Here is a 24,356-nt window from a genome sequence, read left to right on the forward strand (position 1 = left end):
TGTTGACATCAATAGTTATATTTTGATAAACAATCATAAATGACTGCAAAGAGGTGGCAACTTGTCCAGGGTGTACTCCGCCTTCCGCCCAATTGTAGCGTTGGTAAGCACCAGCGCCCCGTGCGACTCCAAAGGGAATAAGCGGTAGAAAATGGATGGATGGATGGATGGAATCACAAATGAATCTTTCAGCACGTACACAAAGTTGACATCTATAGTTCCATCCATCCATTTTCTACCGCTTATTCCCTTTGGGGTAAAGGGGGGCGTTGGTGCCTATCTCAGCTACAATCGGTCGGAAGGCGGGATACACCCTGGACAAGTCGCCACCTCATTGCAGGGCCAACACAGATAGACAGACAACATTCAGACGACATCTATAGTTATATTTTGATAGACAATTGTGACAAATGTTGATGAATACAATGTTGATGTTGCATCATCACAAAGTCAACATGGTGACTGATGAGACTTTTCTAAAGCCCGTGTTTGTTTTCTCGTGTCCTGCAGACGTCAGTGAAGAACATCTTCTCACCTGAGCGGCAGGAGTGGACATCCAGGATGGAGCAGGAGGAGCCACAGCCCCCCTACATTAAAGAGGAGGAGGAGGATTACAGCGTCAGTCAGGATGGAGAACATCCTGAAGGACTGGAGGAGTTCTCAGTGATCCGTGTTATCGTGAAGGGTGAAGAAGAAGAAGAGGTCAAAGGTGAAAGTGAGGAAAGGGGAGAGGCGGAGAGACCAAGCAGCAGCTCAGCTCGACACATGACAACAGAAGGTGATGGCGGAGACTTAGCTCCACTGTCCGATGGTGACGAGGCGACGTCTCACTCTGCTGACTCTGATGATGAAGACGAGAAGATGGGTCAGAAGGACAACACTCGCTTTATCTGCTCTCAGTGCGGGAAAACATTCAGTGAGCGGTGTAATCTGAAAAGACACACGAGAATACACACCGGAGGGAAACCTTTTACCTGCTCGGTGTGCGGCGCGGGGTTTGCGCGAAAAGACGATCTGAAAATACACACGAGAACGCACACCGGAGAGAAACCCTTTTCGTGTTCCGTCTGCGACAAAAGCTTTTGTGTCCAAACCAACCTGGTAAGACACATGAGGACTCACACCGGAGAAAAACCCTATTCATGTTCCATCTGCAACGCCACTTTTTGCTTCCGAACAAACCTGGTAAGACACACAAGGACGCACACCGGGGAGAGACCCTATGCTTGCTCAAGCTGCAACAAGAGCTTTTGTGTCCAATCGCACCTGGTGAGACACACGAGGACACACACTGGTGAGAAAGTGTTCAGCTGTGGTGTGTGTGACCAAAGGTTCTCTTATAAATACCAGCTGAACAAACACAAGTGTGTTGCTGACCTCGGCAATAGGGGAAGATCCTCTATGACTTCCTGAAGGACTGGACTCTGTTCAGGTAGCAGCTCAATAACAATAAGCACTCGTCATTCATTGTCGCAGGTCAAGCTGGACTAGAAGGGGGTCTCCACGTCTGTCACCACTTCTCAAGGTTTCTTCTTCTTCCCCAGCTGCGGCTTTTACAGTTTTTCCTTGCCCGGATGTGGGTTTAGATCAGGAGATGTGGTTTTGAAGCCCATTTAGACACTTGTGCTTATGAAGGTCTATATGAGGAGTGTACATACTCCGCCCACGGTCCAAGTTAAATGTGAAATTCCGTATTTCCTTGAATTGCCGCCGGGGCGCTAATTAATTTGAAGCCTCTTCTCACTCTGGCGTTTACTAAAGTCATGCGGTAAAGGCAAGCATGCGCTGATTAATTTAAAACCTCTTCTCTCATCCGCGCTTACCGAAGCCATGCGGTAAATTTAGGCCTGCTCTTATAAATTTGAGTGTGATGTAAGGATACCATCATGAAAAGCACATTTGATAAAAATAAAAAAACGTTATTATGGTCTTACCTTTACTTATAAATGAAGTCCATGTGCAGCTCCTTCTGATCAAAAGCATGGATAACTTGTTTATAGAAGTCTTCCTTATCTTTCTTCAGTTTTAAAAGTCTCTCTGTCTCAATGGAGATCTTCCTTTATTACCACCTCTTTTGATTGAAAGTCCAGTTTAGAAAACGGTTTTATTTTAGATATGTAATCCTCCACAAGAGAGAGGAAAAAAATAAAGGATGGCTGCTCACTCTTGCTGCTTGTTGTCACTTCTTCTGCAGCCGAGTAGTCGCAAGAAGGATCACTAGCGCCCTCTACCACCAGGAGGCGATAGTCATTTAATGACTCATATTTGACACACGCAGCTATGGTATCTTAATAAAGCATAGCTGCTTACTGTTCTTTTTAGCATATTTAATAGCTTGGACCTTAAATCCTACTGAATAGCTCTTAATCTTCTTCCCTTTATGCGATTTCAAATGATTGAAATCAGCCTCCTCCATTTTGAAAGAGATGACAGGTGAAGTGTCACTCGTGACGTGACGAGTTTGACCCGGCGGAAATTCTAGACATGTGCTAATTATTTTGCGAAACGAATTTGACTTGGCAGTAATTCTAGGCAGGTGCATACTTTATACCTGGTAGCAAGTCAAGGAAATACAGTAGCAGACAGCCTCATTGCTGCAAACCTGATGTCATCTTGTGGACTATGTACATGATTAGGTTGATGACCATGAATTCTACTAGGAAGTGTGCTGAGCACAGCATTTGTTTATATGACCCAATCCAAACAACCTTTTCCACTCATGGTGCAGATAAAGTGTAACCAAAGTCAACCCACATTATGAGAAATAACACAACCTGCTCACTGAACTTTGTGGACTTTATAAAAAAATGTCCTGGCACCAAACATCATTTAAAATGACACCCACTTAAAGGGGAACATTATCACAATTTCAAAAGGGTTAAAAACAATAAAAATCAGTTCCCAATGGCTTGTTGTATTTTTTGAAGTTTTTTTCAAAATGTTACCTGTCTCGGAATATCCCTAAATAAAGCTTTAAAGTGCCTTATTTTCGCTCTCTGCGAAGACACTGGCCATTTCCCTGTGACGTCACACAGTGCTGCCAATGTAAACAAACAATGGGAATACCACAGCAAGATATAGCGACATTAGCTCGGATTCAAACTCGGATTTCAGCGACTTAAGCGATTCAACAGATCACGCATGTATTGAAACAGATGGTTGGAGTATGAAAATATTGAAGAAGAAACTGAAGCTATTGAGCGAATAGCTATTGACGCTATTCATAGCCATAGCATGGCCGAATAGCTGCGTTAGCATCGCCGGTAAAATGTGCGGACCAAACGATCAGGACTTTCGCATCTTTTGACACTGGAGCAACTTAAATCCGTCGATTGGTAAGTGTTTGTTTCGCATTAAATGTGGGTGGAAGGAAACGTAATATAGTTGCAAATGCATCTACAGGTTATCTATACATCTCTGTGCCATGTCTGCTTTAGCACCGCCGGTAAATAGCATGTTGGCATCGATTAGCGTAGCGTGTTAGCATCGATTAGCTGGCAGTCAACATCAACAAATCTCACCTTTGTGATTTGGTTGACTATGGTTGCAAATGCATCTGCAGGTTATCCATACATCTCTGTGCCATGTAAAATGTGGAGACACTCTGGCACATTCAATGGGGGTCTGGCGGCAGACACTTTGGCATCTTGGGGCCAGTGGTGCAACTTGAATCCCTCCCTGTTAGTGTTGTTACACCCTCCGACAACACACCCACCAGGCATGATGTCTCCAAGGTTCCAAAAAATAGTCAAAAAAACGGAAAATAACAGAGCTGAGACCCGGTGTTTGTAATGTGTTGAAAATGAAAATGGTGGCTGTGTTACCTCGGCGACGTCACATTCTGACATCCTCACCACATGAGCGATAAACAGAAAGGCGTTTATTTCACCAAAATTCACCCATTTAGAGTTCGGAAATGGGTTAAAAAAATAGATGGTCTTTTTTCTGCACCATCAAGGTATATATTGACACTTACATAGGTCTGCTGATAATGTTCCCCTTTAAGTCCACTGCAATGCATGATGGGGGAAATGTCAAACACTCTCTCCACACTTTAGCTGCTTGATAAGTGTGTTGGATTACAAACTTGAAGGAGGCCATCACTGAATGTGTGTCACCTTTTCATGTAAATAGGTTCCAAGGTTCTGAGATTTGTCAAAAGAATTAATGCGGCAAACTTGGATGAGTCATGCGGTTCTAATAAAACAAGTAAAACATGAACTATGTCATACAAATGTAATTGTTTGGTGTTGAACGACATCATATTCTGTGTGTAGTACTTACTGAGTATGTAGTATCTTGTACTCAAACACCAGTAAAACTGTACTTAAACACCAGTAAAACATTCTTAAGTGCATTTCATTGACAACCCCAGCTCAGGTGTGTTGGCGTTCAAAGTAGGAAATATGGAACAGTCAACACAAACTATCACCTACTCTACTCGTAAACACACTTCTTTGTAGTCACCAGCATGTACCACCTGTGTCATGTGACTTTGTAGTCACCAGCATGTACCACCTGTGTCATGTGACTTTGTAGTCACCAGCATGTACCACCTGTGTCACGTGACTTTGTAGTTACCAGCATGTACCACCTGTGTCATGTGACTTTGTAGTCACCAGCATGTACCACCTGTGTCATGTGACTTTGTAGTCACCAGCATGTACCACCTGTGTCACGTGACTTTGTAGTCACCAGCATGTACCACCTGTGTCATGTGACTTTGTAGTCACCAGCATGTACCACCTGTGTCATGTGACTTTGTAGTCACCAGCATGTACCACCTGTGTCATGTGACTTTGTAGTCACCAGCATGTACCACCTGTGTCACGTGACTTTGTAGTCACCAGCATGTACCACCTGTGTCATGTGACTTTGTAGTCACCAGCATGTACCACCTGTGTCATGTGACTTTGTGGTCACCAGCATGTACCACCTGTGTCATGTGACTTTGTAGTCACCAGCATGTACCACCTGTGTCATGTGACTTTGTGGTCACCAGCATGTGCCACCTGTGTCATGTGACTTTGTAGTCACCAGCATGTACCACCTGTGTCATGTGACTTTGTAGTCACCAGCATGTACCACCTGTGTCATGTGACTTTGTAGTCACCAGCATGTACCACCTGTGTCACGTGACTTTGTAGTCACCAGCATGTACCACCTGTGTCATGTGACTTTGTAGTCACCAGCATGTACCACCTGTGTCACGTGACTTCCTGTCATGCTGCAACAATTCTTCCATTAAATGTGTTCAGTAGAAAAATAACCTTTGTTTTGTATTTTGTTGCTCAAATATTTCCTTTAAAGAATCAAATGTATGGCTGGCGTGGCTCCGATGGTAGAGGGTTCCTGGTACAAATCCAGTTTTGTTTATGTTTGATATAAAATACTGTATCTTAGTAGTTTATGTTTAATGTGAATACTGTGTCTTAGGAGTTTATGAATATGAATGAATGTTTGGGGTAGTAATGAATGAATGAATGTTTTGTGTATGAATGAATGAATGGTGTATGAATGAATGGATGTTTGGTGTATGAATATGAATAAATGTTTAGTGTATGAATGAATGAATGGTTTGTGTATGAATATGCTCCCAATCTGTGGAACGCTCTCCCTGACCACTTGAGGGCACCTCAGACTGCGGATGCTTTAAAAAAAGCCTTTTTAAAGACATGCATGCTGGTTCTAGCTATCGGGCTCTTTCTAGTTTTATATTTTATCTAATTTTTTATGTTTTTACTATTATTATTATTATTATTACTATTTTTTACACTGTGGCACTTTGAGGTTGTTTTCTCAACGTAAAGTGCTTTTTTTTTACAAATAAAATCTATTATTATTATTATTGTTATTATTAATGTTTGTTGCATGACTATCAATGAATTGGTGGTGTCTTAATTTGAATGAATGTATTGTGTATGAAAATATGAATGAATGTTGATGTATGAATGAATGAATGTTTTGGTGTGTGAATATGAATGAATATTTGGCGTATGAATGAATGAATGTTTAGGGCATGATTATGAATGAATGTTTAGGGTAAGATTATGAATGAATGTTTGGTGATGAGGTCTTGTTCCTTTCAATCGGTTCTTGTAGTTCCTGTGTGATCAGTTTGATGTATTTTGATCTTTATTACTGCACACTATGAGGATCTCCAAATAAAGTTGCATGTTGTGAAAGGTTTAAGAAGGAAGGTTCAAATAGTCACTGAGGCGTGGGGCAGATATACAGGACATATCAAGCGTGTAATGACGCCTCCTCGCCTGAGGCGGCAGTCTTGCTAGAATACACAACCTGAGTCTCGTCTGCCGGAAACACCAAATATGGTCAAGGAACCAAGCAAGGCAGCGAGACGTTTAGCTTAAAAAGCGATCAATGCTGAGTTTGTTTGGTTTTCAGCTGACTAAATATACATTTTACAGACGCCGTTGGGACAAAGAAGAACATTTAGCGCACGTTAACACGTCTTCGGTCCGGGAAGAACTCGCCTTAGTGTCCCTTTGAAGCGTCCCATGCTAGCTTAGCTCGCTAGCTGCTAACAAAGACACAAAGCGGAAGTGATCGACAAAGTGTGAAAATGTGCAAAGTAGAAATGCTGAGAGTGTTGGTGAAGCAGCGACTAACTGCTGCTGTGGAAGAAATATTTGTAGTGTTAGAAAGAACCATAGCAGAATACGAGGAGGAACTTTCTAGAAGAAAAGAGGAGAACGAGCGACAACGTCAACTACTGGACGCTCTTTTCAACAAACATCAACAAACAGGTTTGTTTACTTCTTTGACTTCTCACTTGTTGACTAACTTCACTTTAGTTAACTCTGGATCGGCAGACTGGGGTGGTGGTTCCTCTCTTTAAGAAGGTGAACCAGAAGACTGGGGTGGTGGTTCCTCTCTCTTTAAGAAGGTGAACCAGAAGACTGGGGTGGTGGTTCCTCTCTCTTTAAGAAGGTGAACCTGAAGACTGGGGTGGTGGTTCCTCTCTTTTTAAGAAGGTGAACCAGAAGACTGGGGTGGTGGTTCCTGTCTTTAAGAAGGTGAACCTGAAGACCGGGGTGGTGGTTCCTCTCTTTAAGAAGGGGAACCTGAAGACCGGGGTGGTGGTTCCTCTCTTTAAGAAGGTGAACTAGAAGACTGGGGTGGTGGTTCCTCTCTTTTTAAGAAGGTGAACCTGAAGACTGGGGTGGTGGTTCCTCTCTTTTTAAGAAGGTGAACCAGAAGACTGGGGTGGTGGTTCCTCTCTTTTTAAGAAGGTGAACCAGAAGACTGGGGTGGTGGTTCCTGTCTTTAAGAAGGTGAACCAGAAGACTGGGGTGGTGGTTCCTCTCTCTTTAAGAAGGTGAACCTGAAGACTGGGGTGGTGGTTCCTCTCTTTTTAAGAAGGTGAACCAGAAGACTGGGGTGGTGGTTCCTGTCTTTAAGAAGGTGAACCTGAAGACCGGGGTGGTGGTTCCTCTCTTTAAGAAGGGGAACCTGAAGACCGGGGTGGTGGTTCCTCTCTCTTTAAGAAGGTGAACCTGAAGACTGGGGTGGTGGTTCCTCTCTTTTTAAGAAGGTGAACCAGAAGACTGGGGTGGTGGTTCCTCTCTTTTTAAGAAGGTGAACCAGAAGACTGGGGTGGTGGTTCCTCTCTTTAAGAAGGTGAACCAGAAGACTGGGGTGGTGGTTCCTCTCTCTTTAAGAAGGTGAACCTGAAGACTGGGGTGGTGGTTCCTCTCTTTTTAAGAAGGTGAACCAGAAGACTGGGGTGGTGGTTCCTGTCTTTAAGAAGGTGAACCTGAAGACCGGGGTGGTGGTTCCTCTCTTTAAGAAGGTGAACCAGAAGACCGGGGTGGTGGTTCCTCTCTTTTTAAGAAGGTGAACCTGAAGACTGGGGTGGTGGTTCCTGTCTTTAAGAAGGTGAACCAGAAGACTGGGGTGGTGGTTCCTCTCTCTTTAAGAAGGTGAACCAGAAGACTGGGGTGGTGGTTCCTCTCTCTTTAAGAAGGTGAACCAGAAGACTGGGGTGGTGGTTCCTCTCTCTTTAAGAAGGTGAACCAGAAGACCGGGGTGGTGGTTCCTCTCTCTTTAAGAAGGTGAACCTGAAGACTGGGGTGGTGGTTCCTCTCTTTTTAAGAAGGTGAACCAGAAGACTGGGGTGGTGGTTCCTGTCTTTAAGAAGGTGAACCTGAAGACCGGGGTGGTGGTTCCTCTCTTTAAGAAGGGGAACCTGAAGACCGGGGTGGTGGTTCCTCTCTTTAAGAAGGTGAACTAGAAGACTGGGGTGGTGGTTCCTCTCTTTTTAAGAAGGTGAACCTGAAGACTGGGGTGGTGGTTCCTCTCTTTTTAAGAAGGTGAACCAGAAGACTGGGGTGGTGGTTCCTCTCTTTTTAAGAAGGTGAACCAGAAGACTGGGGTGGTGGTTCCTGTCTTTAAGAAGGTGAACCAGAAGACTGGGGTGGTGGTTCCTCTCTCTTTAAGAAGGTGAACCTGAAGACTGGGGTGGTGGTTCCTCTCTTTTTAAGAAGGTGAACCAGAAGACTGGGGTGGTGGTTCCTGTCTTTAAGAAGGTGAACCTGAAGACCGGGGTGGTGGTTCCTCTCTTTAAGAAGGGGAACCTGAAGACCGGGGTGGTGGTTCCTCTCTCTTTAAGAAGGTGAACCTGAAGACTGGGGTGGTGGTTCCTCTCTTTTTAAGAAGGTGAACCAGAAGACTGGGGTGGTGGTTCCTCTCTTTTTAAGAAGGTGAACCAGAAGACTGGGGTGGTGGTTCCTCTCTTTAAGAAGGTGAACCAGAAGACTGGGGTGGTGGTTCCTCTCTCTTTAAGAAGGTGAACCTGAAGACTGGGGTGGTGGTTCCTCTCTTTTTAAGAAGGTGAACCAGAAGACTGGGGTGGTGGTTCCTGTCTTTAAGAAGGTGAACCTGAAGACCGGGGTGGTGGTTCCTCTCTTTAAGAAGGTGAACCAGAAGACCGGGGTGGTGGTTCCTCTCTTTTTAAGAAGGTGAACCTGAAGACTGGGGTGGTGGTTCCTGTCTTTAAGAAGGTGAACCTGAAGACCGGGGTGGTGGTTCCTCTCTTTAAGAAGGTGAACCAGAAGACCGGGGTGGTGGTTCCTCTCTTTTTAAGAAGGTGAACCTGAAGACTGGGGTGGTGGTTCCTCTCTTTTTAAGAAGGTGAACCAGAAGACTGGGGTGGTGGTTCCTCTCTTTTTAAGAAGGTGAACCAGAAGACTGGGGTGGTGGTTCCTGTCTTTAAGAAGGTGAACCTGAAGACCGGGGTGGTGGTTCCTCTCTTTAAGAAGGGGAACCTGAAGACCGGGGTGGTGGTTTCTCTCTTTAAGAAGGGGAACCTGAAGACCGGGGTGGTGGTTCCTCTCTTTAAGAAGGTGAACCAGAAGACTGGGGTGGTGGTTCCTCTCTCTTTAAGAAGGTGAACCTGAAGACTGGGGTGGTGGTTCCTCTCTTTTTAAGAAGGTGAACCAGAAGACTGGGGTGGTGGTTCCTCTCTTTTTAAGAAGGTGAACCAGAAGACTGGGGTGGTGGTTCCTCTCTTTAAGAAGGTGAACCAGAAGACCGGGGTGGTGGTTCCTCTCTCTTTAAGAAGGTGAACCTGAAGACTGGGGTGGTGGTTCCTCTCTTTTTAAGAAGGTGAACCAGAAGACTGGGGTGGTGGTTCCTCTCTTTTTAAGAAGGTGAACCAGAAGACTGGGGTGGTGGTTCCTCTCTTTAAGAAGGTGAACCAGAAGACTGGGGTGGTGGTTCCTCTCTCTTTAAGAAGGTGAACCTGAAGACTGGGGTGGTGGTTCCTCTCTTTTTAAGAAGGTGAACCAGAAGACTGGGGTGGTGGTTCCTGTCTTTAAGAAGGTGAACCTGAAGACCGGGGTGGTGGTTCCTCTCTTTAAGAAGGTGAACCAGAAGACCGGGGTGGTGGTTCCTCTCTTTTTAAGAAGGTGAACCAGAAGACTGGGGTGGTGGTTCCTGTCTTTAAGAAGGTGAACCAGAAGACTGGGGTGGTGGTTCCTCTCTCTTTAAGAAGGTGAACCTGAAGACTGGGGTGGTGGTTCCTCTCTTTTTAAGAAGGTGAACCAGAAGACTGGGGTGGTGGTTCCTCTCTTTTTAAGAAGGTGAACCAGAAGACTGGGGTGGTGGTTCCTGTCTTTAAGAAGGTGAACCTGAAGACCGGGGTGGTGGTTCCTCTCTTTAAGAAGGGGAACCTGAAGACCGGGGTGGTGGTTCCTCTCTTTAAGAAGGTGAACCAGAAGACCGGGGTGGTGGTTCCTCTCTTTTTAAGAAGGTGAACCTGAAGACTGGGGTGGTGGTTCCTCTCTTTTTAAGAAGGTGAACCAGAAGACTGGGGTGGTGGTTCCTCTCTTTTTAAGAAGGTGAACCAGAAGACTGGGGTGGTGGTTCCTGTCTTTAAGAAGGTGAACCTGAAGACCGGGGTGGTGGTTCCTCTCTTTAAGAAGGGGAACCTGAAGACCGGGGTGATGGTTCCTCTCTTTAAGAAGGTGAACCAGAAGACCGGGGTGGTGGTTCCTCTCTTTTTAAGAAGGGGAACCTGAAGATCGGGGTGGTGGTTCCTCTCTTTAAGAAGGGGAACCTGAAGACCGGGGTGGTGGTTTCTCTCTTTAAGAAGGGGAACCTGAAGACCGGGGTGGTGGTTCCTCTCTTTAAGAAGGTGAACCAGAAGACCGGGGTGGTGGTTCCTCTCTTTTTAAGAAGGTGAACCTGAAGACTGGGGTGGTGGTTCCTCTCTTTTTAAGAAGGTGAACCAGAAGACTGCGGTGGTGGTTCCTCTCTTTTTAAGAAGGTGAACCAGAAGACTGGGGTGGTGGTTCCTGTCTTTAAGAAGGGGAACCTGAAGATCGGGGTGGTGGTTCCTCTCTTTAAGAAGGGGAACCTGAAGACCGGGGTGGTGGTTCCTCTCTTTAAGAAGGTGAACCAGAAGACCGGGGTGGTGGTTCCTCTCTTTTTAAGAAGGTGAACCTGAAGACTGGGGTGGTGGTTCCTCTCTTTTTAAGAAGGTGAACCAGAAGACTGGGGTGGTGGTTCCTCTCTTTTTAAGAAGGTGAACCAGAAGACTGGGGTGGTGGTTCCTGTCTTTAAGAAGGTGAACCTGAAGACCGGGGTGGTGGTTCCTGTCTTTAAGAAGGTGAACCAGAAGACTGGGGTGGTGGTTCCTCTCTCTTTAAGAAGGTGAACCTGAAGACTGGGGTGGTGGTTCCTCTCTTTTTAAGAAGGTGAACCAGAAGACTGGGGTGGTGGTTCCTGTCTTTAAGAAGGTGAACCTGAAGACCGGGGTGGTGGTTCCTCTCTTTAAGAAGGGGAACCTGAAGACCGGGGTGGTGGTTCCTCTCTTTAAGAAGGTGAACCAGAAGACCGGGGTGGTGGTTCCTCTCTTTTTAAGAAGGTGAACCTGAAGACTGGGGTGGTGGTTCCTCTCTTTTTAAGAAGGTGAACCAGAAGACTGGGGTGGTGGTTCCTCTCTTTTTAAGAAGGTGAACCAGAAGACTGGGGTGGTGGTTCCTGTCTTTAAGAAGGTGAACCTGAAGACCGGGGTGGTGGTTCCTCTCTTTAAGAAGGGGAACCTGAAGACCGGGGTGGTGGTTCCTCTCTTTTTAAGAAGGGGAACCTGAAGATCGGGGTGGTGGTTCCTCTCTTTAAGAAGGGGAACCTGAAGACCGGGGTGGTGGTTCCTCTCTTTAAGAAGGGGAACCTGAAGACCGGGGTGGTGGTTCCTCTCTTTAAGAAGGTGAACCAGAAGACCGGGGTCGGTGTTCCTCTCTTTTTAAGAAGGTGAACCTGAAGACTGGGGTGGTAGTTCCTCTCTTTAAGAAGGGGAACCAGAAGACTGGGGTGGTGGTTCCTCTCTTTAAGAAGGGGAACCAGAAGACTGGGGTGGTGGTTCCTCTCTTTAAGAAGGGGAACCTGAAGACCGGGGTGGTGGTTCCTCTCTTTAAGAAGGGGAACCTGAAGACCGGGGTGGTGGTTCCTCTCTTTAAGAAGGTGAACCAGAAGACCGGGGTGGTGGTTCCTCTCTTTTTAAGAAGGTGAACCTGAAGACTGGGGTGGTGGTTCCTCTCTTTAAGAAGGGGAACCAGAAGACTGGGGTGGTGGTTCCTCTCTTTAAGAAGGGGAACCTGAAGACCGGGGTGGTGGTTCCTCTCTTTAAGAAGGGGAACCTGAAGACTGGGGTGGTGGTTCCTCTCTTTAAGAAGGGGAACCAGAAGACTGGGGTGGTGGTTCCTCTCTTTAAGAAGGGGAACCAGAAGACTGGGGTGGTGGTTCCTCTCTTTAAGAAGGGGAACCTGAAGACCGGGGTGGTGGTTCCTGTCTCTTTAAGAAGGGGGACCGGAGGGTGTGTTCCAACTATCGTGGGATCACACTCCTCAGCCTTCCCGGTAAGGTCTATTCAGGTGTACTGGAGAGGAGGCTACGCCGGATAGTCCAACCTCGGATTCAGGAGGAACAGTGTGGTTTTGGTCCTGGTGGTGGAACTGTGGACCAGCTCTATACTCTTGGGTCGCGGGGGCAGCAGCCAAAGCAGTCCCGTCCATCGCTGCTTGCAGCTAAAGTTATATATTATCATTACAATCGTGTTTAATTTGGTCTAAAAATAATGCAGACAGTAATATTGTTTATATGCAACAATATGCAGAGCAATATGTCGTCCAGCAAAATGAGAAAAATTTCCTTTTTATTACTTATTCCTTCAGTTTAAGAGCAGGATGTCAAAAAAAAAAAAGATGTGAGTTTGTTTGCCTGAAGACAAATATTTTGAAAGTAAATAATTGCATGTTGTTGTAGTCCAGGGATGTCCAAGTGTGTCCATTGAGGGCCACATGACACTTTTGCTGCCATCACACTCAATAATGGAGGAAGTTATTTTCATTATTAATCATAAACATTATTTGAAGAGTCCCTGGCTGTATCGCTTGTCATCAGAGTAGGCGTATCCAAGCGTGAGCACACGGTCCATCCAGCCCTTCAGTATAGCAGGAAGGCTGAACCAGTACATGGGGAACTGAAAGATGACGAGATCAGCCTCATCCTGTTCGTGACGTCAATTTTATGTGGTTGAAAATTCCGAATCTTAAACAGGAACAATAGAGAGTTTTTTTTACAACAGTTTTAATTACTCACAATCAGATAATACAAAGTTGGATTGAATTACGTTCACACAGACAATGTCTTCCAAGACGAAAGATGGTGAACCCTCGTGAAGGAATTAAGAAAGAGCGCACGCCAGGCTTGGTCTTCCCTTCTTAGTTATACGCTCCATGATTGTATCATAACAACTTATGTAACTGTCCAATGCTCAGGGTGACTTGACCTCTCATGTCGTGTCCCTCCCAATGTATTTAGATTGGAGGTAAACCTAGGACAGAAATGTTCCACTACAATGCAAAATGAGGTGGGCGTGGCTTATATTTAGGTGTGTTGCATAGCCTGGAAGTGTAAGTGAATCATTACAAAAGTTCAGTTCCAGGAACTAAATGTTCCCACCGTGAAGCCCCCAGTGTGGTTGTGTGTGTGTGTGTGTGTGTGTGTGTGTGTGTGTGTGTGTGTGTGTGTGTGTGTGTGTGTGTGTGTGGTTGTGTGTGCTTTGGCGACATCTTGTGGGCGAGTTAGCTCAGTGCATCTTGTGGGCGTCTTGGTCAGTCAACGTTTTGGTCAGTTCATTTTAGTTTTGGGAATGAAATTACTCATTTATTTGAAGAAACAAAACAACAACATTGAAAAACAAAAGCATTTTATTGTGTGTTGTCTCAAAGAGCAAAAACATGTAAAAATGGTTCGATTTTTTTTACTTTTCACTGACATTTAAATCTCCCAGAAAACCGAAATAGAGAAACAGACCAAAATGGACGTTTTTTTTTTTTTTTTTAGATTTTTGACATTGGAAGTTGTTGTTTTTTTTCAAAGTAAAAGCTGTGTTCTTGACTTAAATGTCTTTGTAGACCCTAACAGAAGTGATTTTAGACACCGGACTTAGAAACACACATCACACACGAGTGAAGGCAAACAAATGATACAACACTACAGTACAGTGTTTTCTTACAGACTAGTCCGAGGTCCTGTCTTTAAATCTACTTCAGGTTTAGATGACGGACTATAAAAACATCTGTTTTGGACTGTTGTTCTGTTTGTGTTGTGTGAGTAGATGTGTGTGTTGTGTGAGTAGATGTTTGTGTTGTGTGAGTAGATGTTTGTGTTGTGTGAGTAGATGTTTGTGTTGTGTGAGTAGATGTTTGTGTTGTGTGAGTAGATGTGTGTGTTGTGTGAGTAGATGTGTGTGTTGTGTGAGTAGATGTGTGTGTTGTGTGAGTAGATGTTTGTGTTGTGTGAGTAGATGTTTGTGTTGTGTGAGTAGATGTGTGTGTTGTGTGAGTAGATGTGTGTGTTGTGTGAGTAGATGTGTGTGTTGTATGAGTAGATGTGTGTGTTGTGTGAGTAGATGTGTGTGGTGTGTGAGTAGATGTGTGTGTTGTGTGAGTAGATGTGTGTGTTGTATGAGTAGATGTGTGTGTTGTGTGAGTAGATGTTTGTGTTGTGTGAGTAGATGTGTGTGTTGTGTGAGTAGATGTTTGTGTTGTGTGTGTTGTGTGAGTAGATGTTTGTGTTGTGTGAGTAGATGTTTGTGTTGTGTGAGTAGATGTGTGTGTTGTGTGAGTAGATGTGTGTGTTGTGTGAGTAGATGTGTGTGTTGTGTGAGTAGATGTGTGTGTTGTGTGAGTAGATGTTTGTGTTGTGTGAGTAGATGTGTGTGTTGTGTGAGTAGATGTGTGTGTTGTGTGAGTAGATGTGTGTGTTGTGTGAGTAGATGTGTGTGTTGTGTGAGTAGATGTTTGTGTTGTGTGAGTAGATATGTGTGTTGTGTGAGTAGATGTGTGTGTTGTGTGAGTAGATGTGTGTGTTGTGTGAGTAGATGTTTGTGTTGTGTGAGTAGATGTTTGTGTTGTGTGAGTAGATGTGTGTGTTGTGTGAGTAGATGTGTGTGTTGTGTGAGTAGATGTTTGTGTTGTGTGAGTAGATGTTTGTGTTGTGTGTGTTGTGTGAGTAGATGTGTGTGTTGTGTGAGTAGATGTTTGTGTTGTGTGAGTAGATGTGTGTGTTGTGTGAGTAGATGTTTGTGTTGTGTGAGTAGATGTGTGTGTTGTGTGAGTAGATGTGTGTGTTGTGTGAGTAGATGTGTGTGTTGTGTGAGTAGATGTTTGTGTTGTGTGAGTAGATGTGTGTGTTGTGTGAGTAGATGTGTGTGTTGTGTGAGTAGATGTTTGTGTTGTGTGAGTAGATGTGTGTGTTGTGTGAGTAGATGTGTGTGTTGTGTGAGTAGATGTTTGTGTTGTGTGAGTAGATGTGTGTGTTGTGTGAGTAGATGTTTGTGTTCTGTATAAAAAGTGTTCCTGTGGATGTCAGTCCTTGTAAATGACTAAGATACAGTAATCACATTAAACATAAACTACAAACCCTGTTTCCATATGAGTTGGGAAATTGTGTTAGATGTAAATATAAACAGAACACAATGATTTGCAAATCCTTTTCAAGCCATATTCAGTTGAATATGCTACAAAGACAACATATTTCATGTTCAAACTCATAAACTTTATTTTTTATTGCAAATAATAATTAACTTTAAATTTCATGGCTGCAACACATGCCAAAGTAGTTGGGAAAGGGCATGTTCACCACTGTGTTACATCACCTTTTCTTTTAACAACACTCAATAAACGTTTGGGAACTGAGGAAACTATTTGTTGAAGCTTTGAAAGTGGAATTCTTTCCCATTCTTGTTTTATGTAGAGCTTCAGTCCTTCAACAGTCCGGGGTCTCTGCTGTCCTATTTTACGCTTCATAATGCGCCACACATTTTCCATGGGAGACAGGTCTGGACAGGAAAGTACCCGCACTCTTTTTTACAAAGGCACGCTGTTGTAACACGTGGCTTGGCATTGTCTTGCTGAAATAAGCAGGGTCGTCCATGATAACGTTGCTTGGATGACAACATATGTTGTTCCAAAACCTGTATGGACCATTCAGCATTAATGGTGCCTTCACAGATGTGTAAGTTACCCATGCCTTGGGCACTAATACACCCCCATACCATCACACATGCTGGCTTTTACACTTTGTGTCTATAACAATCTGGATGGTCATTTTCCTCTTTGTTTTGGAGGACACCACGTCCACAGTTTCCAAATATAATTGGAAATGTGGACTCGTCAGACCACAGAACACTTTTCCACTTTGCATCAGTCCATCTTAGATGAACTCAGGCCCGACGAAGCCGGCGGCGTTTCTGGGTACTGTTGATAAATGGCTTTCACTTTGCATAGTAGAGTTTTAACTTGCACTTACAGATGTAGCGACCAACTGTAGTTACTGACAGTGGTTTTATGAAGTGTTCCTGAGCCCATGTGGTGATATCCTTTACACACTGATGTTGGTTTTTGATGCAGTAGCGCCTGAGGGATCAAAGGTCTGTAATATCATGGCTTACGTGCAGTGATTTCTCCAGATTCTCTGAACCTTTTGATGATTTTACGGAGCGTAGATGGTAAAATCCCTAAATTCCTTGCAATAACTCGTTGAGAAATGTTGTTCTAAAACTGTTTGACAATTTGCTTACAAAGTGGTGACCCTCACCCCATCCTTGTTTGTGAATTACTTAGCATTTCATGGAAGCTGCTTTTATAGCCAATCATGGCACCCACCTGTTCCCAATGAGCCTGCACACCTGTGGGATGTTCCAAATAAGTGTTTGATGAGCATTCCTCAACTTTATCAGTATTTATTGCCACCTTTCCCAACTTCTTTGTCACGTGTTGCTGGCATCAAATTCTAAGTTAATTATTATTTGCAAAAATATAAAAAGTTTATGAGTTTGAACATCAAATATGTTGTATTTGTAGCATATTCAACTGAATATGGCTTGAAAAGGATTTGCAAATCATTGTATTCTGTTTATATTTACATCTAACACATATGGAAACGGGGTTTGTACTAAGATACAGTATTCACATTAAACATCAACTACTAAGATTCAGTATTCACATTAAAAAACTAAGATACACTATTTGTGTTAAACATAAACTACTAAATACAGTATTCACATTAAAAATAAACTACTAACATACAGTATTCACATTAAAATTTGTGAAAGTGAAAGAATACAAAAAGAATGTAATAATATTAACACAGACACTTGTAAACGTGTTAGCATATTAGCTGATGCTAACGCCGCTGGCTACATTATATTAGCATGTACAAATATGCATGAAAACACTCCTACAGACATCACACATGGGACACTTCACTAAGTAAGAATTGTTTTAGTTGTATTGTAAAACTTAAATGAAGTAATGAATGAAGATTCCGTATGAGTAAAAACGCTATGGACGGGTTTACTTCCCATTTAAGGCATTCAATCAACAGTGAGCGAACTCTTCCAAAAGATGGCGCCACATCACAGACAACAAGACACCATCTCAGTGTCCCTGCTGGGGGTTTGAACACAAAACAATAAGGCCTTCAGCCAAGAAAATGTATTTCACTACCTGCACCGTTTTATAAGCCGCAGGGTTCAAAGCTTAGCAAATGAGTAGCGGCTTGAATGTAGTGGCTGCGGTCCTCCATGGAGTCTGGTTCATGCGAGACTGAGGATCCAGCCTTCAAAGTATAAAACACGGAAGATAATTTCCCTTTTGTTGTTGGTCTTCTTGTGTCCTGCAGGCGTCAGTGAGGAACATGGTCCTCCTCCTCCTCCTCCGCAGCAGCAGGAGGAGCCACAGCCCCCCCACATTAAAGAGGAAGAGGAGGAACACGGCCTCAGTCTGGACGGGGAGCCCCTGGGAGGACTGGAGGACTTCTCAGTGGTTGGTGTCCCTGTGAAGAGTGAGGAGGACCATGAAGAGGTCAAAGGTGAAAGTGAGGAAAAGAGAGAGGCGGAGCCTCCGAGCGGCAGCTCAACTCAACTCATGACAACAGAAGCTGACGGAGACCACTCGGCTGCCCCCTCAGAAAGCGGACATTCTGCTGACAGTGAGGACGACGAGTCCAAAGCTGACCAGACGAGTCGCGCCGACAATGCCCACTGGAAATGTTCTCAGTGCGACAAAAGTTTTGGCAAGAAGAGCAACCTGAAAAGACACATGAGCTGCCACACCAAGGAAAAGCCATTCATGTGCTCAATTTGCGGTAAAAGGTTCTCTCTGAAATCCAACTTGAAAGCGCATACGAGGAGACACTCTGGCGAGAAACCATTCTCCTGTTCCATCTGCAACAAAAGTTTCAGTGAGAGCTCAATATTGTCACGACACAAGAAAACGCACGCTGGAGAGAAACCCTACGCCTGCTCGTTGTGCAGCGTGCGGTTTACTCAAAAGTCATCTTTGACCCAACACATGAAAATTCACACCGGCGAGAAACCATTCACATGTCCCGTGTGCGGCATCGGTTTTGCCCGGAATTCGGACGTGAAACGACACATGAGAACGCACACCGGCGAGAAACCGTATTCTTGTTCAGTCTGTGACAAATGCTTTTGTGAGAGCTCAGAGTTGGAGCGACACATGAGAACGCACACCGGGGAGAAACCTTACACCTGCTCGTTCTGCGGGCTCGGATTTGCGCAAAAGTCCCACATGACGGAGCACACAAGAATACACACCGGAGAGAAACCCTACACCTGTACGTTTTGCGGGAAAGGGTTTGTGCAAAACCATGGTCTGAAAATACACCTGAGAACGCACACCAAAGAAAAACCGTTTTGCTGTCCAAGCTGCAACAAAAGCTTCTGTGACAGAGCGACCCTGGTTCGACACATGAGAACTCACGCCGCTGAGTGATGGAAGATTCTCTTCCAAGTACCAGCAGGACTTTATTGCTCAGAATCTAAGAGCATGTGTTGACATACAAAGTCACGTCACGAGATAATGTCTCCAGTTATCTAGTCAGATTATGAATTAGTAAATATTTTCCAAACTTTGCGGACATTGACTTTTTTTTATTTATTCTAAGTTTTTGGTGTTATTGTTCTGCATCAATCCATATTTGATATTATTGTGCTAATAAAGTGAAACAATATTCTTCTTGTGTAACAAATATGTTTATTGTGTACTAAAGTGTCTGCACAAAGTTGGATGAGGTAAAAGGGGCGGAGCCAACAACATAAAGTACATCAGTCCTTCATTCATGAGAGAAATATTTCGACACAAACACAGGAAGTTGTATTTATATCACCTTGCGTCGTGTGAGCGCCATGTGCCACAACATATTATTTTTAGTGATTTGACCATTAAGACACACAATTAGAGTTTGTTCGAAAGAATAGACGTGATCAGTTATCTTTCAACATCAAACTTAATGACAGTGTTTTATTTTGAAGGCTTGTCATCAAACGTCGTTACTTCCCAGTCCGTGTTCGCTGAGCAGGAAGTCGTGTACGTTGTGCAAATGTTTCAGTGACGTCAATAAAGAAGGTAAACTGCGGGACAGCAACACGTCTTCTAAGTTCGTAGTCAACACGTGGTTGTGTTCAAACTTAAGTACACTTCACAGACAGGAAGTGAGTCAAAGAATAAATTTGACTTTGTTTTGACCCACAAATCAAATCAACTTTATTTATGAAGCACATTTAAAATTGAGCACAGGGTAACCAAAGTGTCGTACAATAGGCAGGTTAAAAGATAACTCAAGAAAAACCAGCAAACACAACACAAACAGCACAAAAAATAAAAGATAGAAACAGGTTGACAGCAGGTCCAGCCTTCCAATGACAACTAAGTGGAGTCAAAGCTTCAAACAGTCGACAAAAGGGAAGGAAAATCGCGATTCTCGACTTATTTTGTTTAAAAGAAGGATGCCGTTAAGTGAGGATGAACTTTGTCGATATTATAGCTATAAGTGGATATATATTTAATTAAGTATATATATATATATATATATATATATGTATATGTATGTATGTATGTATGTGTGTGTGTATATATATATATTTATGTATATATGTATGTATATATATGTGTATGTATGTATGCATATATATATATATATATATATATACATATATACATACATATATACATATATACATACATATATATATATATATCCATCCATCCATTTTCTACCGCTTATTCCCTATAGGGTCGCGGGTGGCGCTAGTGCCTATCTCAGCTACAATCAGGCGGAAGGCGGGGTACACCCTGGACAAGTCGCCACCTCGTTACAGGCCATATATGGGGTGGTATAGCTCGGTTGGTAGAGTGGCCGTGCCAACAACTTGAGGGTTGCAGGTTCGATTCCCGCTTCCGCCACCCTAGTCTCTGCCGTTGTGTCCTTGGGCAAGACACTTTACCCACCTGCTCCCAGTGCCACCCACACTGCTTTAGATGCCACTCAGATATTGGGTTTCACTATGTAAAGCGCTTTGAGTCACTAGAGAAAAGTGCTATATAAATATAATTCACTTCACTTCACTATATGTATATGTGTATATATATATGTGTATATGTGTATATATATATGTGTATATGTGTATATATATATGTGTATATGTGTATATATATATATATAATTATGTATGTATATATGTATGTATTAAAGATGCGCGGATAGGCAATTATATCATCCGCAAACACATCACTAAAGTGGTCATCCACCCGCCATCCACCCGAACCAACATTTTATCAAAGCCCGCCCGTTGTTAAATATCTAATTTAGAGGATGCAAGGCACTAGTGAGGTTAGAAAGTGTAACTCCCTCCAAATAGCACAAACACAATGGCTTTCTTCAACTGATTTATTTGAAGGCTTCCTTTCCCTTCAAATTCAACGTGAAAACTGTAATAAATAAAGCAGGTTACAAACGTAAAAATAATAACATGCACAGCATGTGGATCAAACATTTTACCAAGTAAAATACCAACAAATGACAAACAAATACCTTGTTGGCCTGCATGCTTCTTTTAGGAGGAAATTGTGATCTTCTGGCTCTTATAGCCCAGACGCTGAAAGTCCTTGTGACATTTTTTAGTCTTTCGCTCTTCTCATTACATCAAAAAAAAAGTGTACACATACCCGGAAGTAGCTTCCTTACATCCGTCAACAGACCAAAGGAGACACTTCAAAATAAAAGTATGCCCACATCCTGTTTCAAAGAGTGCTGCTGTTTTTTCATACGTGGGTAACAACACTCAACTATTTAGAAATGGTTGTTTCTTTGTAGGCTAGTAAGGTCAAGTGTTGTAGCTGACAAGTTTGGGCTAACTTGCTTCTGCAGCCTCCATCAGAGGTGTCACGTGGTGTTAGCGTGACGTCATCTGTGACGTCTTATATGGATTGTACCATCAAGTGTTGTCATGTACAACACTTGACCTTACTAGCCTATAGAAATCTACCATCAGTAGGCTAAATGAATCTCTTCAACATAACATCGAACTATGTATAATTTAGCGGCTGGCTACGGGGTGTTAGCCAATGACTTTGGCTGGGGGGCGGGACTTCCGGGAGAGATAGAGAAGTGACGTTGTCGACAGGAAGTGAGAGTTGGAGTTGTCCCGGGAAAAGCGTTAGAGACATGAGAGCTGTTGTGTGGTTGTTTTACATCTTGTGCAATAAAGACAAGACAAACCAAGAAGTTTTATGAGCCTACATTCCTGGGATTATTACAATATATATTTCAAAATTGGTTCAACTGCCACCCGCCCGAATCTATTTAAAATCTATTTTTTCGTCATGTCACCCGCCCGACCTGCAGTTTATCTGCGGACTCCGAGGTTGTGACCGCAAACCGCGCATCTCTGGTATGTATATATATATGTGTATGTATGTATATATATGTATATTTGTATATGTATGTATGTATATGTATATATATATACGTACATACATATACAAATATACATATACATGAAAAATGGATGGATGATCCATCCATTTTCCTACCGCTTATTCACTTTGGGGTCGCGGGGGGCGCTGGTGCCTATCTCAGCTACAATCAGGCGGAAGGCGGAGTACACCCTGGACAAGTCACCACCTCATTGCAGGCCATATATATATATATATATATATATATATATATATATATATGTATGTATGTGTGGGAAAAATCCCAAGACTACTTCATCTTTACAGAACTATTTCATGAGGGGTTCCCTCAATCATCAGGAGATTTTTTTTTTCCGAAAATTTCCTGATGATTGAGGGAACCCCTCATGAAACAGTTCTGTAGAGATGAAGTAGTCTTGTGATTTTTCCCACACCTACATATACATATATATATATATATGCACCTGGGGATAGGTTGATTGGCAACACTAAATGGTCCCTAGTGTGTGAATGTGAGTGTGAATGTTGTCTGTCTATCTGTGTTGGCCCTGCGATGAGGTGGCGACTTGTCCAGGGTGTACCCCGCCTTCCGCCCAATTGTAGCTGAGATAGGCACCAGCGCCCCCCGCGACCCCAAAAAATGGAGAGTTATTTTGGTCTGGTTTGCTAACGTCTTTCAACATTTGAACATATCGGGAACTTTACAGGACAAGATTGTGGTCTTTGTTGCCCTCTAGTGGCCAAATTATGCACCACAGACGGAAAGTACCCATGCGTGAAATACTTGGACAACTTTTTTGCCTTTTTTTTAAGGACGTTGCACATTGAAAATAAATCAGAACTTCCTTATTTTGCAACCAATTTTCATGAAGTTTACATTATTTTCTATTAAAGTGTAAATTATACATTTTATTTCTGGTAAAAAAAAAGAATAGAAATATCGGAAATATTTTATAATAGGTACACTCTATCAATACATTACCATATATATATATATATATATATATATATATATATATATATATATATATATATATATATATATATATATATATATATATATATATATATATATATATATATATAATGTACAGTGGTGGTCAAAAGTTTACATGAAGAAGATGATGTCATGGCTGTCTAGAGTATCCAATCATTTATTTGTTTGTGATGTGTGATGTAGTGATTGCAGCACATACTTGTTGATCACAAAAATCATTCATGAAGTTTGCTTCTTTTATGAATTTATTATGTCTCTACTGAAAATGTGAGCAATCAAAAGTACACATACAGCAATGTTCATATTTGCTTACATGTCCCTTGGCAAGTTTACCTGCAATAAGGTGATTTTGGTCGCCATCCACAAGCTTCTGATTACATTTTCCACCACTCATCTTGACTAAATGTGTTGGTTTTCTGACATGGACTTGTTTCTTCAGCATTGTCCACACATTTAAGTCGGAACTTTGGGAAGGCCATTCTTAAACCTTCATTTTAGCCTGATTTAGACATTCCTTGACCACTTTTGAGGTGTGTTTGGGGTCATTGTCCTGTTGGAACACCCAACTGCGCCCAAGACCCAACCTCCCCCCTGATGATTTTAGCTTGTCCTGAACAATTTGGAGGTCATTGTCCCATTTACTCTCTGTGAAGCAGCAGTTCCTTTGCCAGCAAAACAGGCCCAGAGCATAATACTACCACCACCATGCTTGAGGGTAGGCTTGGTGTTCCTGGGATTAAAGGCCTCACATTTTCTACCTCCAAACAGATTGCTGGGTATTGTGGCCAAACAGCTCACTTTTTTGTTTCGTCTGACCACACATGGACAAAGATAAGACCTTCTGGAGGAAAGTTCTGTGGCCAATGACAATGACCCCAAACACACGTCAAAAGTAGCAGCATATGACAAAACAAAAACACCAAATATGCAAAAATGTTCCCCCCAAAAATGTTCACAGTAAAAAAATGTAATGTTAAATTTAAAGTTAAATTAGCAATTATAGGCTCACACACACACCAAGTGTGGCAAAATGGTTCTCTGCATGCGACCCATCACCTTTGATCATCCTCTGGGAGGTGAGGGGAGCAGTGAGCAGCAGCGGTGGCTGTGTCCGGGAATCGTTTTTGGTGATTTAACCCGCACTTCCAACCCATGATGCGAGATAACCAAGCAGGGAGGTAATGGCTCCCATTTTTATAGTCTTTGGTATGACTTTGCCAGGGTTTGAACTCACAACCTACCCATCTGAGGGTGGACACTCTAACAACTAGGCCACAGAGTAGATATATATATATATATATATATATATATATATATATATATATATATATATATATATATATATATATATATATATATATATATATATATATATATATATATATATATATATATATATATATATATATACATATATATATATATATATATATATATATATATATATATATATATATATATATATATATATATATATATATATATATATATATATATATATATATTTACACTTTAATAGACCATAAAGTAAACTTCATGAAAATTGGTTG

At 42.7% G+C, this 24,356-nt stretch overlaps 2 protein-coding genes across 2 annotated transcripts; both read left to right on the top strand.

The window, feature by feature from the left end:
* Positions 1-425: 425 nt before the first annotated feature.
* LOC133548274 (zinc finger protein 248-like) lies at positions 426-3,159 on the top strand. The gene is made up of 2 exons (XM_061893591.1): positions 426-458; positions 511-3,159. Exons 1-2 carry the CDS (start codon positions 426-428, stop codon positions 1,411-1,413), a joined length of 936 nt encoding a protein of 311 aa, XP_061749575.1. The 3' UTR covers positions 1,414-3,159.
* A 3,122-nt stretch (positions 3,160-6,281) lies between these two features.
* On the top strand, positions 6,282-19,078 carry LOC133546867 (oocyte zinc finger protein XlCOF6.1-like). Its single transcript, XM_061892715.1, has 2 exons — positions 6,282-6,767; positions 17,713-19,078. Exons 1-2 carry the CDS (start codon positions 6,584-6,586, stop codon positions 18,825-18,827), a joined length of 1,299 nt encoding a protein of 432 aa, XP_061748699.1. The 5' UTR covers positions 6,282-6,583; the 3' UTR covers positions 18,828-19,078.
* Positions 19,079-24,356: the final 5,278 nt, after the last annotated feature.

This window comes from Nerophis ophidion, linkage group LG02, assembly GCF_033978795.1.
Source record: "Nerophis ophidion isolate RoL-2023_Sa linkage group LG02, RoL_Noph_v1.0, whole genome shotgun sequence".
Lineage (NCBI taxonomy): Eukaryota > Metazoa > Chordata > Actinopteri > Syngnathiformes > Syngnathidae > Nerophis > Nerophis ophidion.

What these genes read in the sequence shown, in the direction of transcription:
- LOC133548274 (XM_061893591.1), top strand. Translation starts at nt 426, where the DNA reads ATGTTGATGTTGCATCATCACAAAGTCAACATG. An exon ending in ATCATCACAAAGTCAACATG is followed by an intron (nt 459 to 510) that starts GTGACTGATGAG and finishes CGTGTCCTGCAG; the next exon opens with ACGTCAGTGAAGAACATCTT.
- LOC133546867 (XM_061892715.1), top strand. Translation starts at nt 6,584, where the DNA reads ATGTGCAAAGTAGAAATGCTGAGAGTGTTGGTGAAGCAGCGACTAACT. An exon ending in CAACAAACATCAACAAACAG is followed by an intron (nt 6,768 to 17,712) that starts GTTTGTTTACTT and finishes TGTGTCCTGCAG; the next exon opens with GCGTCAGTGAGGAACATGGT.